We start from the raw sequence: 15,086 nt of genomic DNA, 5'->3' as shown, positions 1-15,086 counted from the left end.
CTCAGTGACATTACGGTTAAGAACCGTTACCCGCTACCACTCATCTCCTTGGCCTGGAGAGGGCGGAACATCTGTTCATTGTGTGGACTGACCACAAGAACCTGGAGTATCTCCACACCGCCAAGTGCCTCAACTCCAGGCTAGCCAGATGGGCCCTGCTGTTCACACGGTTCAACCTCTCCCTCTCTTACCGGCCGGGATCCAAGAAATCAAGGTGTATGCACTGTCCCGCCGCTATAGCCCCACAACTACTACCCCGGAACCTGAAACCATCATTCGTACTTTATGCCTGGCGACGGCACTCAGCTGGGGAATAAGGAGCAGGTCTGTGAGGCGCAGCATTCCCAGCCGAAGCCCAGGGGGGTTGATAACCGGATGTTCGTTCCTGATGCCTTCTGGTCCGCGGTCCTTGAGTGGGCCTGCTCTTCCAAGCTGGCCTGCCACCCGAGCGCCCGTCGAACCCTGACCTTTGTGCGACAGCGCTTTTCGTATTATGGTTCCTGTTCTCGTCCCAGTTCTGGAAGTCGTTCTGCACCCTCATTGGGTCGCTGGCCAGCCTGTCCTCCGGGGTTCATTCCCAGTCCAAAAGGCCAGTCGGATCGAGCCAACCAGGACCTCGAAATTACCCTGCGCTGCCTGGTTTCCACCAACCCCACCACCTGGATCCAGCAGCTTGTGTGGGTCAAATATGCCCGCAACACCCTTCCCTGCTCTGCACGGTCTCCCCTTGAGTGTTCCCTGGGGTATCGGCCCCTGCTCTTCACTGAGCAGGAAGAGGAGGTCGGCATACCTTCCGGTTGGCACTCCTCAAGACCACCTCCAGGTATCGGCGACAAGCGAATCGGCATCGGACCCCGGTTCCCCAGTATCGTCTTGGGCAGAAGGTATGGCTGTCCACCCGGGATCTGTCCCTCCGGGTGGAGTCTCCCAAACTGTCCCCCCAGTTTATCGGCTCTTTCCCCATCTCCAAGATCATTAGCCCCTCTGCTGTCCATATTCTGTTGCCCTTTGTATTCATCCTACATTCCATGTGTATAGAATTAAGCCCATGCTTCACAGCCCTTTGTCTTCTATTTCCAGGCCAACCACTCCTCCCCGTGTCATCGATGGCCATCCAACGTACATGGTGACACCTGAGGGTTCGACCACGGGGAGGAGTGGTTGACTGGGAGGGTTATGGCCCGGAGGAGAGGTACTGGGTCTCCGCTAGAGACATCCTGGACCCAGCCCTCATAGCCGACTTCCACCGTCGACACCCCGGTCAACCAGGGGGCTGTGCAGGTGGGCAAAGATCTGGTCTTTGTGATTGTCTCCACCCCCCTCTAAGTGTCACCCATCTTCCCTATTATCACGTGTATTTATACCTGTGTTCCTGTTTTTGTTGCCAGTTTGTCTTGTTTTGTCAACCATTGTTTTTGTTATCTGCTCCTGCTTTTCCTCAGTCTCTCGGATGGGTCCCACAGTGTCTCCTGACCCCTCCTGTCTCAGCCTCCAGTATTTATGCTGCAGTAGTTTATGTGTCGGGGGCTAGGGTCAGTTTGTTATATCTGGAGTACTTCTCCTGTCCTATTCGGTGTCCTGTGTGAATCTAAGTGTGCGTTCTCTAATTCTCTCCTTCTCTCTCACGGAGGACCTGAGCCCTAGGACCATGCCCCAGGATTACCTGACATGATGACTCCTTGCTGTCCCCAGTCCACCTGGCCGTGCTGCTGCTCCAGTTTCAACTGTTCTGCCTTCTTATTATTCGAACATGCTGATCATTTATGAACATTTGAACATCTTGGCCATGTTCTGTTATAATCTCCACCCGGCACAGCCAGAAGAGGACTGGCCACCCCACATATGCTCTCTCTAATTCTCTCTTTTTTTTCTCTCTCTCGGAGGACCTGAGCCCTAGGACCATGCCCCAGGACTACCTGACATGATGACTCCTTGCTGTCCCCAGTCCATCTGACCGTGCTGCTGCTCCAGTTTCAACTGTTCTGCCTTATTATTATACGACCATGCTGGTCATTTATGAACATTTGAACATCTTGGCCATGTTCTGTTATAATCTCCACCCGGCACAGCCAGAAGAGGACTGGCCACCCCACATAGCCTGGTTCCTCTCTAGGTTTCTTCCTAGATTTTGGCCTTTCTAGGGAGTTTTTCCTAGCCACCGTGCTTCTACACCTGCATTGCTTGCTGTTTGGGGTTTTAGGCTGGGTTTCTGTACAGCACTTTGAGATATCAGCTGATGTACGAAGGGCTATATAAATAAATTTGATTTGATTTGATTACCGACCACTGCCTGACCTGAGCCTGCCTGCCATCCTGTAACTTTGCCCCACCTCTGGATTACCGACCACTGCCTGACCTGAGCCTACCTGCCGTCCTGTAACTTTGCCCCTGTTGCTGTAATGAACATTGTTACTTCGACATGGTCTGCATCTGGGTCTTACCTGATATATACAATATTTAGTCTGCTGAGCAAGTAACACTAATTAACCTAATAGGTCCTCAAGAAACCTGACAAATATGTCAAATCCTCCATAAAACATATGCAGTAACAATTGAATTAATTCAATTATACATTCTTAACATTCCTTCAGAAGTTGAATGCAAGACATTAAAAATTAATGTTGTATTATTTATTAACTAAATGAGAAACTAATAAATCAAAGTACCCATCACATATGATATTATTTTTTATTGGCAGTAAGAAACGCTATTTGGCATCAAAAAAATGTCTCGCTGCCAGCAAAAATCTAATATAAGCATGGTATAAACTGACAAGCACTAAGGAATCACTGATATACATTAATGGCATATCTACATACTGTAGGCACACAGAGGCCAATTATCAGCAACCATCACTCCTGTGTTCCAATGGCACGTTGTGTTAGCTAATCCAAGTTTATCATTTTAAAAGGCTAATTGATCATTAGAAAACCCTTTTGCAATTATTTTAGCACAGCTGAAAACTGTTGTTCTAATTAAAGAAGCAATAAAACTGGCCTTCTCATGAAAATGTCCGAACAATTTGACCTACAAACTATTATGACCACTCTATGGAAAGTGGAGACCCTCACAGTGTGTTTTGTTCTCCATTTTGCTCTATGACCCCCACAAGTGTCAGGGGACTCTTCTGAAGTCGGTACCGTTGATGTGCCAGCTACTCTTTGTGGTGTCTGAACCATTTGGCCTACAAACTAATGTTACCCCACTGTGGAGATAAGATACCTAGCTCAGAGTATTTTACTGAGACATGCACACCTGACATGTACACAAAAGTGAGGAATGAGGTGACAGAAGGCCTTGCAAATGCAGAGCGCATTGCAATTTTAAGTGATTCGTGGACTTCATGTGTCACCGACTCCTACGTCACTATCACTGCACATTACATAGCTCCAGAGCGGGATATGAAGGGCCACGTGTTACAAACCAGAGTCTACAACGAGTCACACACAGGCAAAAATCTTGGTGGTTTACTGAAGGAGTCATGCTTGGAGTTGGACATCACCAACAAAGAACCTGACCTGGGACCTCATGTATGAATTGTGCTTACGTACAAAATATACCCCAAAATGTGCGTGTGCCAGTTTTCACACAAAAGTTGGCATTTATACAAATGTAGAGAATGTGAGAATGTGGTCACTTTAGACCGTACATACACACATCTCTGCCAGTGGTTTAAATATTGTTTTGCAAGCTGGCAAGTAGACTAATTTTATTTTTGCAAATGGTGGATATGATGAAAAGATTATTCATAAAAAAATTAAAAACAGGATAACTTACAAAAATGCAGCCATTTGATGGTGGTGAGAAGAGTGAAAATCCATTTTTACAATCTGAAATACAGACATTTATTTATTCCTATTTATTTTATTTTCATAACCATTGTAGAATATATGTCTCACCTTTTCTGGTCATGATGGGTTCATACGACAAATTACTACCCTGAACAACAATATAAATGCAACATGTGTCACGTCTGCTCCTGCTCCCCCTCTCTGGTGCTCAAGGGCGCCAGGCTGCCCATCATTATGCACACCTGTCACCATCGTTACGCGCATCAGCGCTTCATTGGACTCTCCTGGACTCCATCATATCTTTGATTGCCTCCCCTATATCTGTCACTTCCTCAGTTTCTTCCCTGTGTCTGCATTAATGTAATTTTGTTTCATTTGTCCAGACGCTGTCCGTGTTTTGTTTCATGTCCGTTATTTATTAAATATTCACTCGCTGGACTTGCTTCTCATCTCCCAACGTCTGTCCTCACAACATGTAAAGTGTTGGTCCCATTTTTCATGAGCTGAAATAAAAGATCCCATAATATATATAATATACAATTGCTATTTTACATTGAAGTAGGCCTATGTATGCTACTGTAAGTACTGTAATTGTTTGTTTTTTTGTAGCTTGCCCAAGACAATGTTTCAGAATTTGTGGGAAGTCCATTATATTTAGGTTGGAAGAAAAGTTTAATGTAAAACACAATTGAATTCAAATGTTCTGCTGACAAGTCTACAATAATTTGCCATTGTTTTCTCTTTCAGAAACTGACACAGTCCTTTCCAGATACAGCATAAATTACTGCAAAATATTAAAACATTCTGCTAACACACTAAATAGACTGGTAGTGTCACGCCCTGGCCTTAGTATTCTGTGTTTTCTTTATTATTTTGGTTAGGCCAGGGTGTGACAAGAGTTATTTATTGTGTTTTGTCTTGTCTAGGGGTTTATTAGATTTATGGGGTTGTGTTCAGTATAGTTGTCTAGGAAAGTCTATGGTTGCCTGGAGTGGTTCTCAATCAGAGGCAGGTGTTTATCGTTGTCTCTGATTGGGAACAATATTTAGGCAGCCATATTCTTTGGGGTATTTTGTGGGTGGTTGTCTCCTGTGTCAGTGTTTGTACCACACGGGACTGTTTCGGGTTTCACGTTTCTTGTTTTTTGTAGTTTATTCATGTATGCGCCCCGCCTGTCCAGCGCCGCCAGAGTCTCCCGCCTGTCCGCACGGAGCCGCCAGAGTCTCCCGCCTGTCCGCACGGAGCCGCCAGAGTCTCCCGCCTGTCCGCACGGAGCCGCCAGAGTCTCCCGCCTGTCCGCACGGAGCCGCCAGAGTCTCCCGCCTGTCCGCACGGAGCCGCCAGAGTCTCCCGCCTATCCGCACGGAGCCGCCAGAGTCTCCCGCCTGTCCGCACGGAGCCGCCAGAGTCTCCCGCCTGTCCGCACGGAGCCGCCAGAGTCTCCCGCCTGTCCGCACGGAGCCGCCAGAGTCTCCCGCCTGTCCGCACGGAGCCGCCAGAGTCTCCCGCCTGTCCGCACGGAGCCGCCAGAGTCTCCCGCCTGTCCGCACGGAGCCGCCAGAGTCTCCCGCCTGTCCGCCGGAGGATCCGCCAGAGCTCAGGCAGGTTGACGGCTATCTCTTAGTCTTGGGCTACCTCTCAGTCCTGAGCTACCCCTCAGTCTTGAGCTACCCCTCAGTCTTGAGCTACCCCTCAGTCCCGAGCTACCCCTCAGTCCCGAGCTACCCCTCAGTCCCGAGCTACCCCTCAGTCCCGAGCTACCCCTCAGTCCCGAGCTGTCCCTGTCCGGAGCTGCCCCTCAGTCCAGTGAGGCCCTTTGTTAAGATTAGTAGGCCAAGGTCGGCGGCGAGGGTCGCTACTCAAGGGATGCGAAGTAAGCGGACTAAGACTGTGTTGGAGTGGGGTCCACGTCCCGCGCCAGAGCCGCCACCGTGGACAGACGCCCACCCAGACCCTCCCCTATGGGTTTAGGTGTGTGGCCGGGAGTCCGCACCTTTGGGGGAGGGGGTAATGTCACGCCCTGGCCTTAGTATTCTGTGTTTTCTTTATTATTTTGGTTAGGCCAGGGTGTGACATGGGTGATTTATTGTGTTTTGTCTTGTCTAGGGGTTTATTAGATTTATGGGGTTGTGTTCAGTATAGTTGTCTAGGAAAGTCTATGGTTGCCTGGAGTGGTTCTCAATCAGAGGCAGGTGTTTATCGTTGTCTCTGATTGGGAACCATATTTAGGCAGCCATATTCTTTGGGGTATTTTGTGGGTGGTTGTCTCCTGTGTCAGTGTTTGTACCACACGGGACTGTTTCGGGTTTCACGTTTTTTTGTAGTTTATTCATGTATAGTTTTTCTTATTAAAAATACCATGAATTATAACCACACTGCGTTTTGGTCCGCCTCTCCTTCCCAGGAGGAAAACCGTTACAGGTAGCTTGTGTAAAATATTTTACATTATGGGTAGGTTACAGTATTGCTGTGCGATAGGAGCGTGACATCTTTGCCTATTTAATCTCAAAGCTTATACCAAGTCAGGATATAGAAACCCAATAATCTCACGGTAAACTAAATATTGAAAATCAATTTGTCTTTTGTATAGAAGTGTGGGCTGCAGCATTTAGCCTACTTTTAAATTGTTTTCGAATATACAATCAATCTTGCATTATGACGGAGCATGGACCTTGCTATAGGCAGCATGCATGTTTAGTCACGGCAAAATATCGAAACATTCTGCCCAAAATTGCCATTGCTCTTTCTTCCAGAAACTGTCGTGACCTAATTCCATAGTTCAATATTATACAGCAAATAAAGGGAGTTATTGTCACCATAAAAGGAGAATGGAGGGCGTTACCAGGCAGAGCTTTAATGTTCGTTCACACCCGCACAGTTTTACGACTGACTTATAACTGGAAACATGCGTATGGCATGTGTCAAGTTTATAAATCTCTATATTTTTGTATGTGAGCAGACTTTTCAGAAATGGCAGAAGCAGAAATTCAGTATGAAATTTACGCAACAGTTATAAATGAGGTCACTGGTCAAAGACACCGCAGTTAACTTGATTGTTGCTGTAGTTAAGGCCCAGATTATCCTACATTTAGATGACCTTAAATTGGGCCTAAATCGGGAAAAGATTTTGTTGTGTCCTCTTCACGACTGTCTTGGTCTGTTTGGACCATGATAGTTTGTTGGTGATGTGGACACCAAGGAACTTGAAACTCTCGACCAGCTCCACTACAGCCCTGTTGATGTTAATGGGGGGCCTGTTCATGACTGCACGGCCAGGCACGACTCCAACACCATTAAATTTGCCGATGACACAACAGTGGTAGGCCTGATCACCGACAACAATGAGACTGCCTATACGGAGTAGGTCAGCGACCTGGCTCTGTGGTGCCAGGACAACAACCTCTTCCTCAATGTGATCAAGACAAAGGAGAGGATAGTGGGCTACAGGAAAAGAGGACTGAGCACGCCCCCATTCTCATCGACGGGATTGCAGTGGGGTAGGTTGAGAGCTTCAAGTTCCTTGGTGTCACCTTGTCAACACCAACGAACTAACATGGTCCAAGCACACCATGACAGTCATGAAGCAGGCACAACAAAACCTATTCCCCCTGCAGGAGACTGAAAAGATTTGGCATGGGTCCTCAGATCCTCAAAGGATTCTACAGCTGCACCATCGAGAGCATCCTGACTTGTTGCATTACTACCTGGTATGGCAACTGCTCGGCCTCCGACCGCAAGGCACTACAGAGGGTAGTGCGAGCGGCCCAGTACATCACTGGGACCAATCTTCCTGCCATCCAGGACCTCTATACCAGGCGGTGTCAGAGGAAGGCCCTAAAAATTGTCAAAGACTCTAGCCACCCTAGTCATAGACTGTTCTCTCTGCTACCACACGGCAAGTGGTACCGGAGAACCAAGTCTAGGTCCAAGAGGCTTCTAAACAGCTTCTACACCCGAGCCATAAGAATCCTGAACATCTAGTCAAATGGCTACCCAGACTATTTGCATTCCCCACCCTCCCCTCTCCAAACCACTGCCACTCTCTGTTGTCAGCTCTTTAATTACTTGTTACTTTTATCTCTTATTCTTAGCCATATTTTTTTAAAACTGCACTGTTGGTTAGGGGCTTGTAAGTAAGCATTTCACTGTCAGGTCTACACCTGTTGTATTCGGTGCATGTGACTAATACAATTTCATTTGATCATCTTAATCGTAGGTCATCAATTTTATTTTCCAATGATTGTGCGTTAGCAAGAAGAATGGAAGGCAATGGGAAATTACTTGCTCGCCTCCGGATTCTCAGAAGAGTGCCCGATCTGCGGCCTCTTTTCCGACTACTTTTTTTTTCACGCAAAAGGCGTGGATCTAGGCCTGTTACAGTGAAAGCAGGATATCCTTCTCGTTAGACTCGTTAAAGAAAAAACGTTCTTCCAGTCCGCGGTGAGTAATCGCTTTTCTGATGTCCCGAAGTTATTTTCGGTCATAAGAGACGGCAGCAGCAACATTATGTACACAATAAGTTTAAAAAAACAAGTTACACAAAATCCCCAAAAATTACAAAATAGCACACTTGGTTGGGAGAATGCAAAACGTCAGCCATGTTCTTCAGCGGCATCTTGCATGCCCTGTCACTTGTTAAAACTACTGTAATACTATTTTAGGCTGCTGTATACTCAGTCAAGCCTTTTCTGAAATATCTGTGGGAGAAATGTCCTCCTCAGAATTACTTTGAGAAACTCCCAAAATTATATAGATAAGGCTTTTTATAAAAATTATTTTCATCCGTCATCCTCCCTAACTTTTAAGTCACCATGTTCATTTTTTCAAAACATAAGTATAGTCCTAATTGTGCATCCAGGTCTAAAATGTTCTTCTCCACTTCGGTAGGTGGCGGTATGTGCCGTGTAGCCTATACCACAAATCTCTGAGGAAAGCACAGAGGACGATCGCTTTGGTTGCTAAATGATGCTGATGCTAGGGGCGCGAATGAGGGCAGGGAGGAGGATGCTGCCGTAGAAATGGTGGTACGTGGGGCGAGCCTCCTGCAATGGTTTTGACCGTAGAGGCGAAACAATGTGCCTCTTCAAAGTCTTCGAGGTTTTCATGTCATCGCGTCTGAAGAGAATTAGGTAAAAAGAAAAGCTACTATCCTCTCTTTTCCATTCCCCAGGTTTGAAGGGTTATGTAAATATCGCCGTATGTTTGTACACTGAAGGCCCAGGTGGCTGATTTAAGGAATTATAGTTGTCTTAATGAATAGAAATGTGGAATGTGGATTTGAATTGCAGTAGATGTAGTTAAAATATAGAAAAAACATTTTGATCCCAATCCATTAATGCCAATGGGCTATTCTAGAGTTATATCTATTATTATGCGTATTTTAGTATGATGAAGTTCGGCGCTGGCCTTTTCCAGTGATTGGTTCACATTGGGAATTGTAGTCCGGTGTTTTTGCTCTCATATATGCTACATTGCATTCGGTAGTATTTTTCTTAGTGGTAGGTCTACCCATATCAAACAATTCCATTAAAATATGCAATATTATTGAAGATTAGAAAGGCTGACGTCCAATTACAAACTCTGTCCATTACGCTCGAGGAGAAGTAACGGACTGTTATTAGGGTATAATATTTGTAAAATGGTACAAGTTTTGTGATTTTTGCAGAATATCTATGGGGTGTCGTGCGCCACCTCTCGCCATAAAGGCGGTAGTAATAGGTGGGTCTCTTGTCAAGCATGAGTATACGCTGCAGTGCGGACAAAAACCGAGAAGTGGGATGGATCGAGAGCCTTGGCGTTGGAGAGCATATAACCGTATTTTAAACCGAGACATCAATTAGTAAGAGAAGGCATATTGTATCGGAATAGTTTATCGGAATTGGACCCACTGCTTACCTGGATTTTAGTCGTCGACAATGTATTTTAATTGTGCATTGATGCAAAGCTGTACCTGTACACTGCAGTTTGTAATCATAGGAATCCGCTTGCGTGACACGTTTATTGTCGAAGAAATGGGATCTTATTCTAATTTAAACAACTTGACAAACTAATGTAGAAAATACAAAAACAACATGTGTGTGTTAGGCCAATACACAATGTAAGAAAATCATATGTTTGATTGAATTTATTGGAGGTTTCGCTTGGGATAATTGCCTGCTAAATGCAAAGGAGTACGGTTCAGTTTAGCGTCAGACATCGGAGTAGATGTTTATATGGACCTTTCTCGCAATGGATTTGGTCTTACATGGGGAAATTATGCTATTATTGAGTGTATAGCTGTAGCAGTAGGGCTACTGTTTGTCAGAAGTCTTCAGCCACCTTAAAATCCCAAATGAAGATTCCAAAAAGACGGAAAAGACTAACGTGCCGTCTCTGCGCCAGGTAATATTCTTCATGACATCTGTTTGGCTAATACCCTTTACATAATATAGATATCAGTTGGCCTAGGCCTATCGGACATGAATAGGACTTCCTGGGTGCTTTATTAAAGAGACTATATATGACTTTTGCCTCTGGGACTGTTCTTGAGCCCTAAATGGACAGAAATGTTGTCCTGACATTTAGCAAAAAGTTACGTTTAATTATTGTTTGATAGGGCTATAGCTGTTTATGTAACTATATTGAAAGCATCAGTTCGGCCCATTAGTTTAAAAAAAATACTGCTTGTGCACTACTTAACCTGACCCTTTGTTGGTATTGGTTATTGACTAAATCAAACTATCTCTGCCTGTATTTTGTTAATGTTGAACCGTTAGTTAGTTGCCTTAGTAGCAGATAGGTCTACGGAGTTATAGCACACACTCAGTGGAGCGTGCATTTGCTTATAGCCCATCAAGCAGTATCAATTCAACTCATTAGAAACATACTATTACAGTTTGTGCTTAAAGAGTAAGGCTAAATATTTGTCTAATTGTTTGGCTATTGTAAAATACTTTAGGATGAGATGTCAGATTTGTTTAATTGTTCCAAATTTCTACTTGCCAATGTTACATTTAATGATACAGATTCAACAGTCGCTTGGATCAGGCCTTATGTACAACATTTATACTGCCAAATATAGACCTGGGACCTGTAAAGTAATTCATATATTGTAAAAAGATTGGCTCGTGGTTCTAATCATCGTCTTAAATGAATGTTATGCTAAATGATTGCATTATATGGCTTGTGTGTATTGTTGTCCATTATACTATTACTTGTCATTATTTCATTATCTACTCCTTCAAATTAAACTGTCATTCTCATAAATATTATTTATATATCGAAATATCTCTAAACATCATTGATTTGGTTGTGGAGGCAGTTGTAACAAACCTCTTTGTATTTGTATTTTTTTATTTTGCCTTGTAGGCTTACAAAGGAGTGTTTTGGCATCGACTAAATTGGCCAAGTTCAGGATTTTTTCTCAGACGTAAGGTTTTTGAAGAGGTTGTAAATATGGTGAGAGGTTCATGTGTTCTTCAAAGTTCCCTTGGAAATGCGGCTGCACTTTTACCCACCAGTTTGAACACAAATGGCTGTCGCGGCTTCCTTCGCGGATTTCAAGGAAATTTCATGATTTCATAGTTCTGGGAAACTTGATTTGCAACCCCTTGGCTTTTTGCAAAGTAGATCCCCTCACACTATTGTTAGTATAGGACAGCAAATACACATTTAGTTGTGTGTTATAATTGATATGAGTCTCTCACTATCCTCACTGATGCACTGCCCCTATGTTTTGCTTTTTGCTATGGCAACTGTACACTGAACTATCACAACCCAGTGAAAATGAAACTATGGTGATGCTAATATGATTTTCATTTTCCAAGATTATTATTGAACAACACCCAAAGGGAGGGAACAGGCCTGCAGTGTTTCCCTACATGAGAATAATCTTTCATAACACCTGGCAAGATGGCCATAACATTATAATAGTTAAACTGAGAATGATATATTATCTTGAACCATACAACATGAAGCCTACTTTATATGATCTTATAGGGTGGCATCATGATGAGCAGTCACTATAGCTGCTGATCAGCAATTATCTCGATTGATTCATTATTAGTCAGTCATACTTTTGAAAGTATAAAATAAGCTTAAAGGGATAGTTCACTGAAATTACAAAATTACATTAATTTCCTTACCCTTTAAGCAGTCTATGGACAAGGAAACCAATATGATTTGTAAATGGGTGAACTATCCCTTTAATGATTTAAGGTTAAAGTAAAATATTAATTCCAATTCCATGGCTGTAGTGTGTAGAGGACGCTAAGTGAGGAAATGCACCCTGAACAAACCTCTTTGTATTTCAACTTTAACTACTTACAATATTGCCTGCTCTTGTGGGTTTTAGATCAAGTCTGATGAGGGTGCTAGGGTCGCTTTCAGCATGGTGCAATGTTTATGGGACATTCAGATATAAAATGTTATGTAGAACGAACATGCACCTCTGACATGTAGAATAAGGAGCCACGTAAGCTCTATTCATGACATTTCTATCTGCAAGGTTCCACAACATTTGCCTACTGAACGTGACTCAGTTCTTGCTACATTTGCAGTGTTACCAGCCTGTAATCTTGCTGTGCTTATGAGAGTGCTTGAAATAACCACCAGTTATTGGCATATTGACGCTCAATGACACAGCCTCCATTCACATGCTTCCCGCCGTAGCAATGCAAATGTTGGGAACCGACCCAGGTGCATTGACAAACCTTGCTTTAAAGCCATAAGCACTGGCAATACCACCCTCGTAGGCTCACACCCTCTGTCTAAACCTATTGTATGTTTTCTAGTGCATTTTGTCACTTTTTCACAGCGGACTAATCTGCTAGATAATACACACAGTCTCTCTACTGGCCTCAGCCTAGGCATGACTAAGTACCCCCCCCCAATGGAGCTGAGCTGTGCATGCATAACTAATAGTACATGGCCCTGCATGCAGAATAGCATGGTTTTGGTACTAATTACATGCATCACTCTTATCCCGATGTTGTTTACCCAGAATAATCATAAGCATCTAGAAAATAAAAGTTGATAGATATTGGTTCGAACCCAATACCAATACTGTCTAATAGTTTAGAGGGCTAACAGCGATTGGCCAGATATTGCAAAACAGATCAATTTAAATTTAAGAAGTGTCTATCTCATCAGGCAAAACTGGTTGCAACGAACTCATGGTCAGGTTGTATAGTGGTTGTATAGTGGTTGTATAATGAAGTTTTGCTGAATCTGGATGTTATCTGGTGACGCCTTGATCTCATCATGAAGAGGACATCTTTACCTGATTGTAACCTGATTGTAACAGAGACCAGTTGGTTGTAATCTAGTTATGACGTCTTCTTAACCCCTAAAATGAGTTTACAAGCAGAAATTTGAGGCCAAATAATATATCATTAACAATGAATTTCATAGATGTATTGTCAGTTTGTTGTTGTACAGCAGTGTTCAAGACTATGAGAATGGTTATGGTCCCGCTTTGTGGGAGGTCACTAAAACCATGTATCACATACAAATGACATATTGTAGGTACATTGTTGGCATACATTGTTACATAATCAAGCTTTTGTACAAAACTCTTAGCTCGGCGCTCAAGCAGAGTGATGTACTGTGCTTCAAGTGCCAAAAGTAATTTCAAATTTGAATTTGAATTGGCCACACACAAGTGCATCTCCTTATTGGGCTTGATGTTATTCAGATATGAAGGACATTTAGTATCCATGGACATATGTAGTTGCTGTAGTTGATGTACCTCCAACATACAGTATACCCAAGGCCTTATTTTCCATCGTTCACTTGCAGAGTATGTACTGTCTGTCCCCCTTGTTCTTTCAAGACAATCTAGATGTCAAACTACAACCGTCAATACCAGCAAGCTTTCTGTATGACCAGGGTATTTGCACGGATAACGGAAAATACCATTTTGTTTTCTCCTCCACTTTGGCCCGAGCTAACAAAACGAATGGCTTTATAAGACAACCCTGACTTTTGTCTTTTGCTTTGAGTGCGCTGTGTGATGCCTGCTCATGGGTATTGTGTTAAAAGAAAGGGAATAAGACTGACTTATGTCTTATTGAATAATCTTTTCCAGATAAATGGCTCATTTAAGTTGGGAGCTGCCCGCGTTCTGTCGGGCTGGCAGATGCAGTGCCTAGTGCCAGGCCTCCAGGACCACGCCAACATGAATGGGGCTGGGGAGACGGCAGACATACTGCCGCCTAACTGCATGGTCAAGGACCGATGGAAAGTGGTGAGTATGCTACATAGTTGATCTAGTTGTGGTTTTGTCTTGGTATGGTCTCTCTATATCAGTGTTTCCCCTAAGGGGCTAATTACAAGATTACCTTCAACACACACAGATTTGACTCCCCATCACCAAGGTTCTCTGTGTCTCACCAGAATTAAAGGGATAGTGTACTCGAAAATCTGTGTTTTCATACCTTGAAGTTGAGCAGATAAATCTCAAATCCGTTTGTCAGGTGTTGTCATACCTTTACGTCAAGCAGATTACAGAATGATGCAGGCCTCAATCCAGCCTGAATGGGAAAGATTGTAACTCATTCACAGCAGCATTTATTCCCGTCCATTTGGGACCTCAACATTTTGTCCTTAACTCTACTCCTGGATCTTCAGAACTGTAATGATGGGGCAGTGAGTCGGGTGCAGGTGAAATGTTTAAATAAAACAACAAAACCAATAACACGACACCAACATAAGGCAGAACGCCGATACACAAGAACAATACCAACTGGTGAGCGAACATGGGAGAGTGACATATAAAGGGGAGGAAATGATGAAGGTAATGGAGTCTAGGTGTGAATCATAATGATTAACAGGTGCGCTTAATGATGAGTGTCAGTTGTGCTTGATGATGAATCCCAGGACCGGTGGTTAGTACTCTGGCGACGTCATACGCCGGAGGGGAGGAGCAGGAGCAGACATGACAAGAACAGAATGTAGAATTGTTAAATCATTGAACAAACTTTGTATTTTTTGTCAAATGTCCCTTTAATGGTATCTGACAAACTTTTGGGGTTACTTCTGCCCCTTTAATAATGGTATCGTATACGCAGCGCCACGCATTCGGTGATTGCGTAACAGTTACTGTGCTTCTGATGGTGATCACTTAGACGACCCTGTCAGAACCAATCACGGAGCGACAGATCCCTAGGCCAAAGAGCTGAGGAAGAAAGTAGAGTGTGTTTGCACATGGCTGGTTAATATTTGTCTTCGGCACTTGGCTGTCATGATCAAGCCATAAACGGATAATAGGGTTGTTCAAAGCACTTAAGTACTTGGTGAAATAAAGAAAAAAAATGC

General features: G+C 43.8%; 1 protein-coding gene across 1 annotated transcript in view; it reads left to right on the top strand.

Annotated features, from left to right (window-relative positions):
• The first annotated feature begins 8,760 nt into the window (after positions 1-8,760).
• Positions 8,761-15,086, top strand: part of LOC112230453 (tau-tubulin kinase 1-like) — a 46,301-nt gene continuing 39,975 nt past the window's right edge. The window contains exons 1-2 of the mRNA XM_024396776.2: positions 8,761-8,920; positions 13,858-14,016. Coding sequence (XP_024252544.1) covers positions 13,909-14,016 — 108 coding nt within the window. The 5' untranslated portion in view covers positions 8,761-8,920; positions 13,858-13,908. The remainder of the gene's footprint in view (positions 8,921-13,857; positions 14,017-15,086) is intronic.

Source organism: Oncorhynchus tshawytscha, linkage group LG32 (assembly GCF_018296145.1).
Source record: "Oncorhynchus tshawytscha isolate Ot180627B linkage group LG32, Otsh_v2.0, whole genome shotgun sequence".
Taxonomy (NCBI): domain Eukaryota; kingdom Metazoa; phylum Chordata; class Actinopteri; order Salmoniformes; family Salmonidae; genus Oncorhynchus; species Oncorhynchus tshawytscha.
Note: the sequence above shows the minus strand (reverse complement) of the source record. Positions and strands in the feature narration are given on the sequence as shown.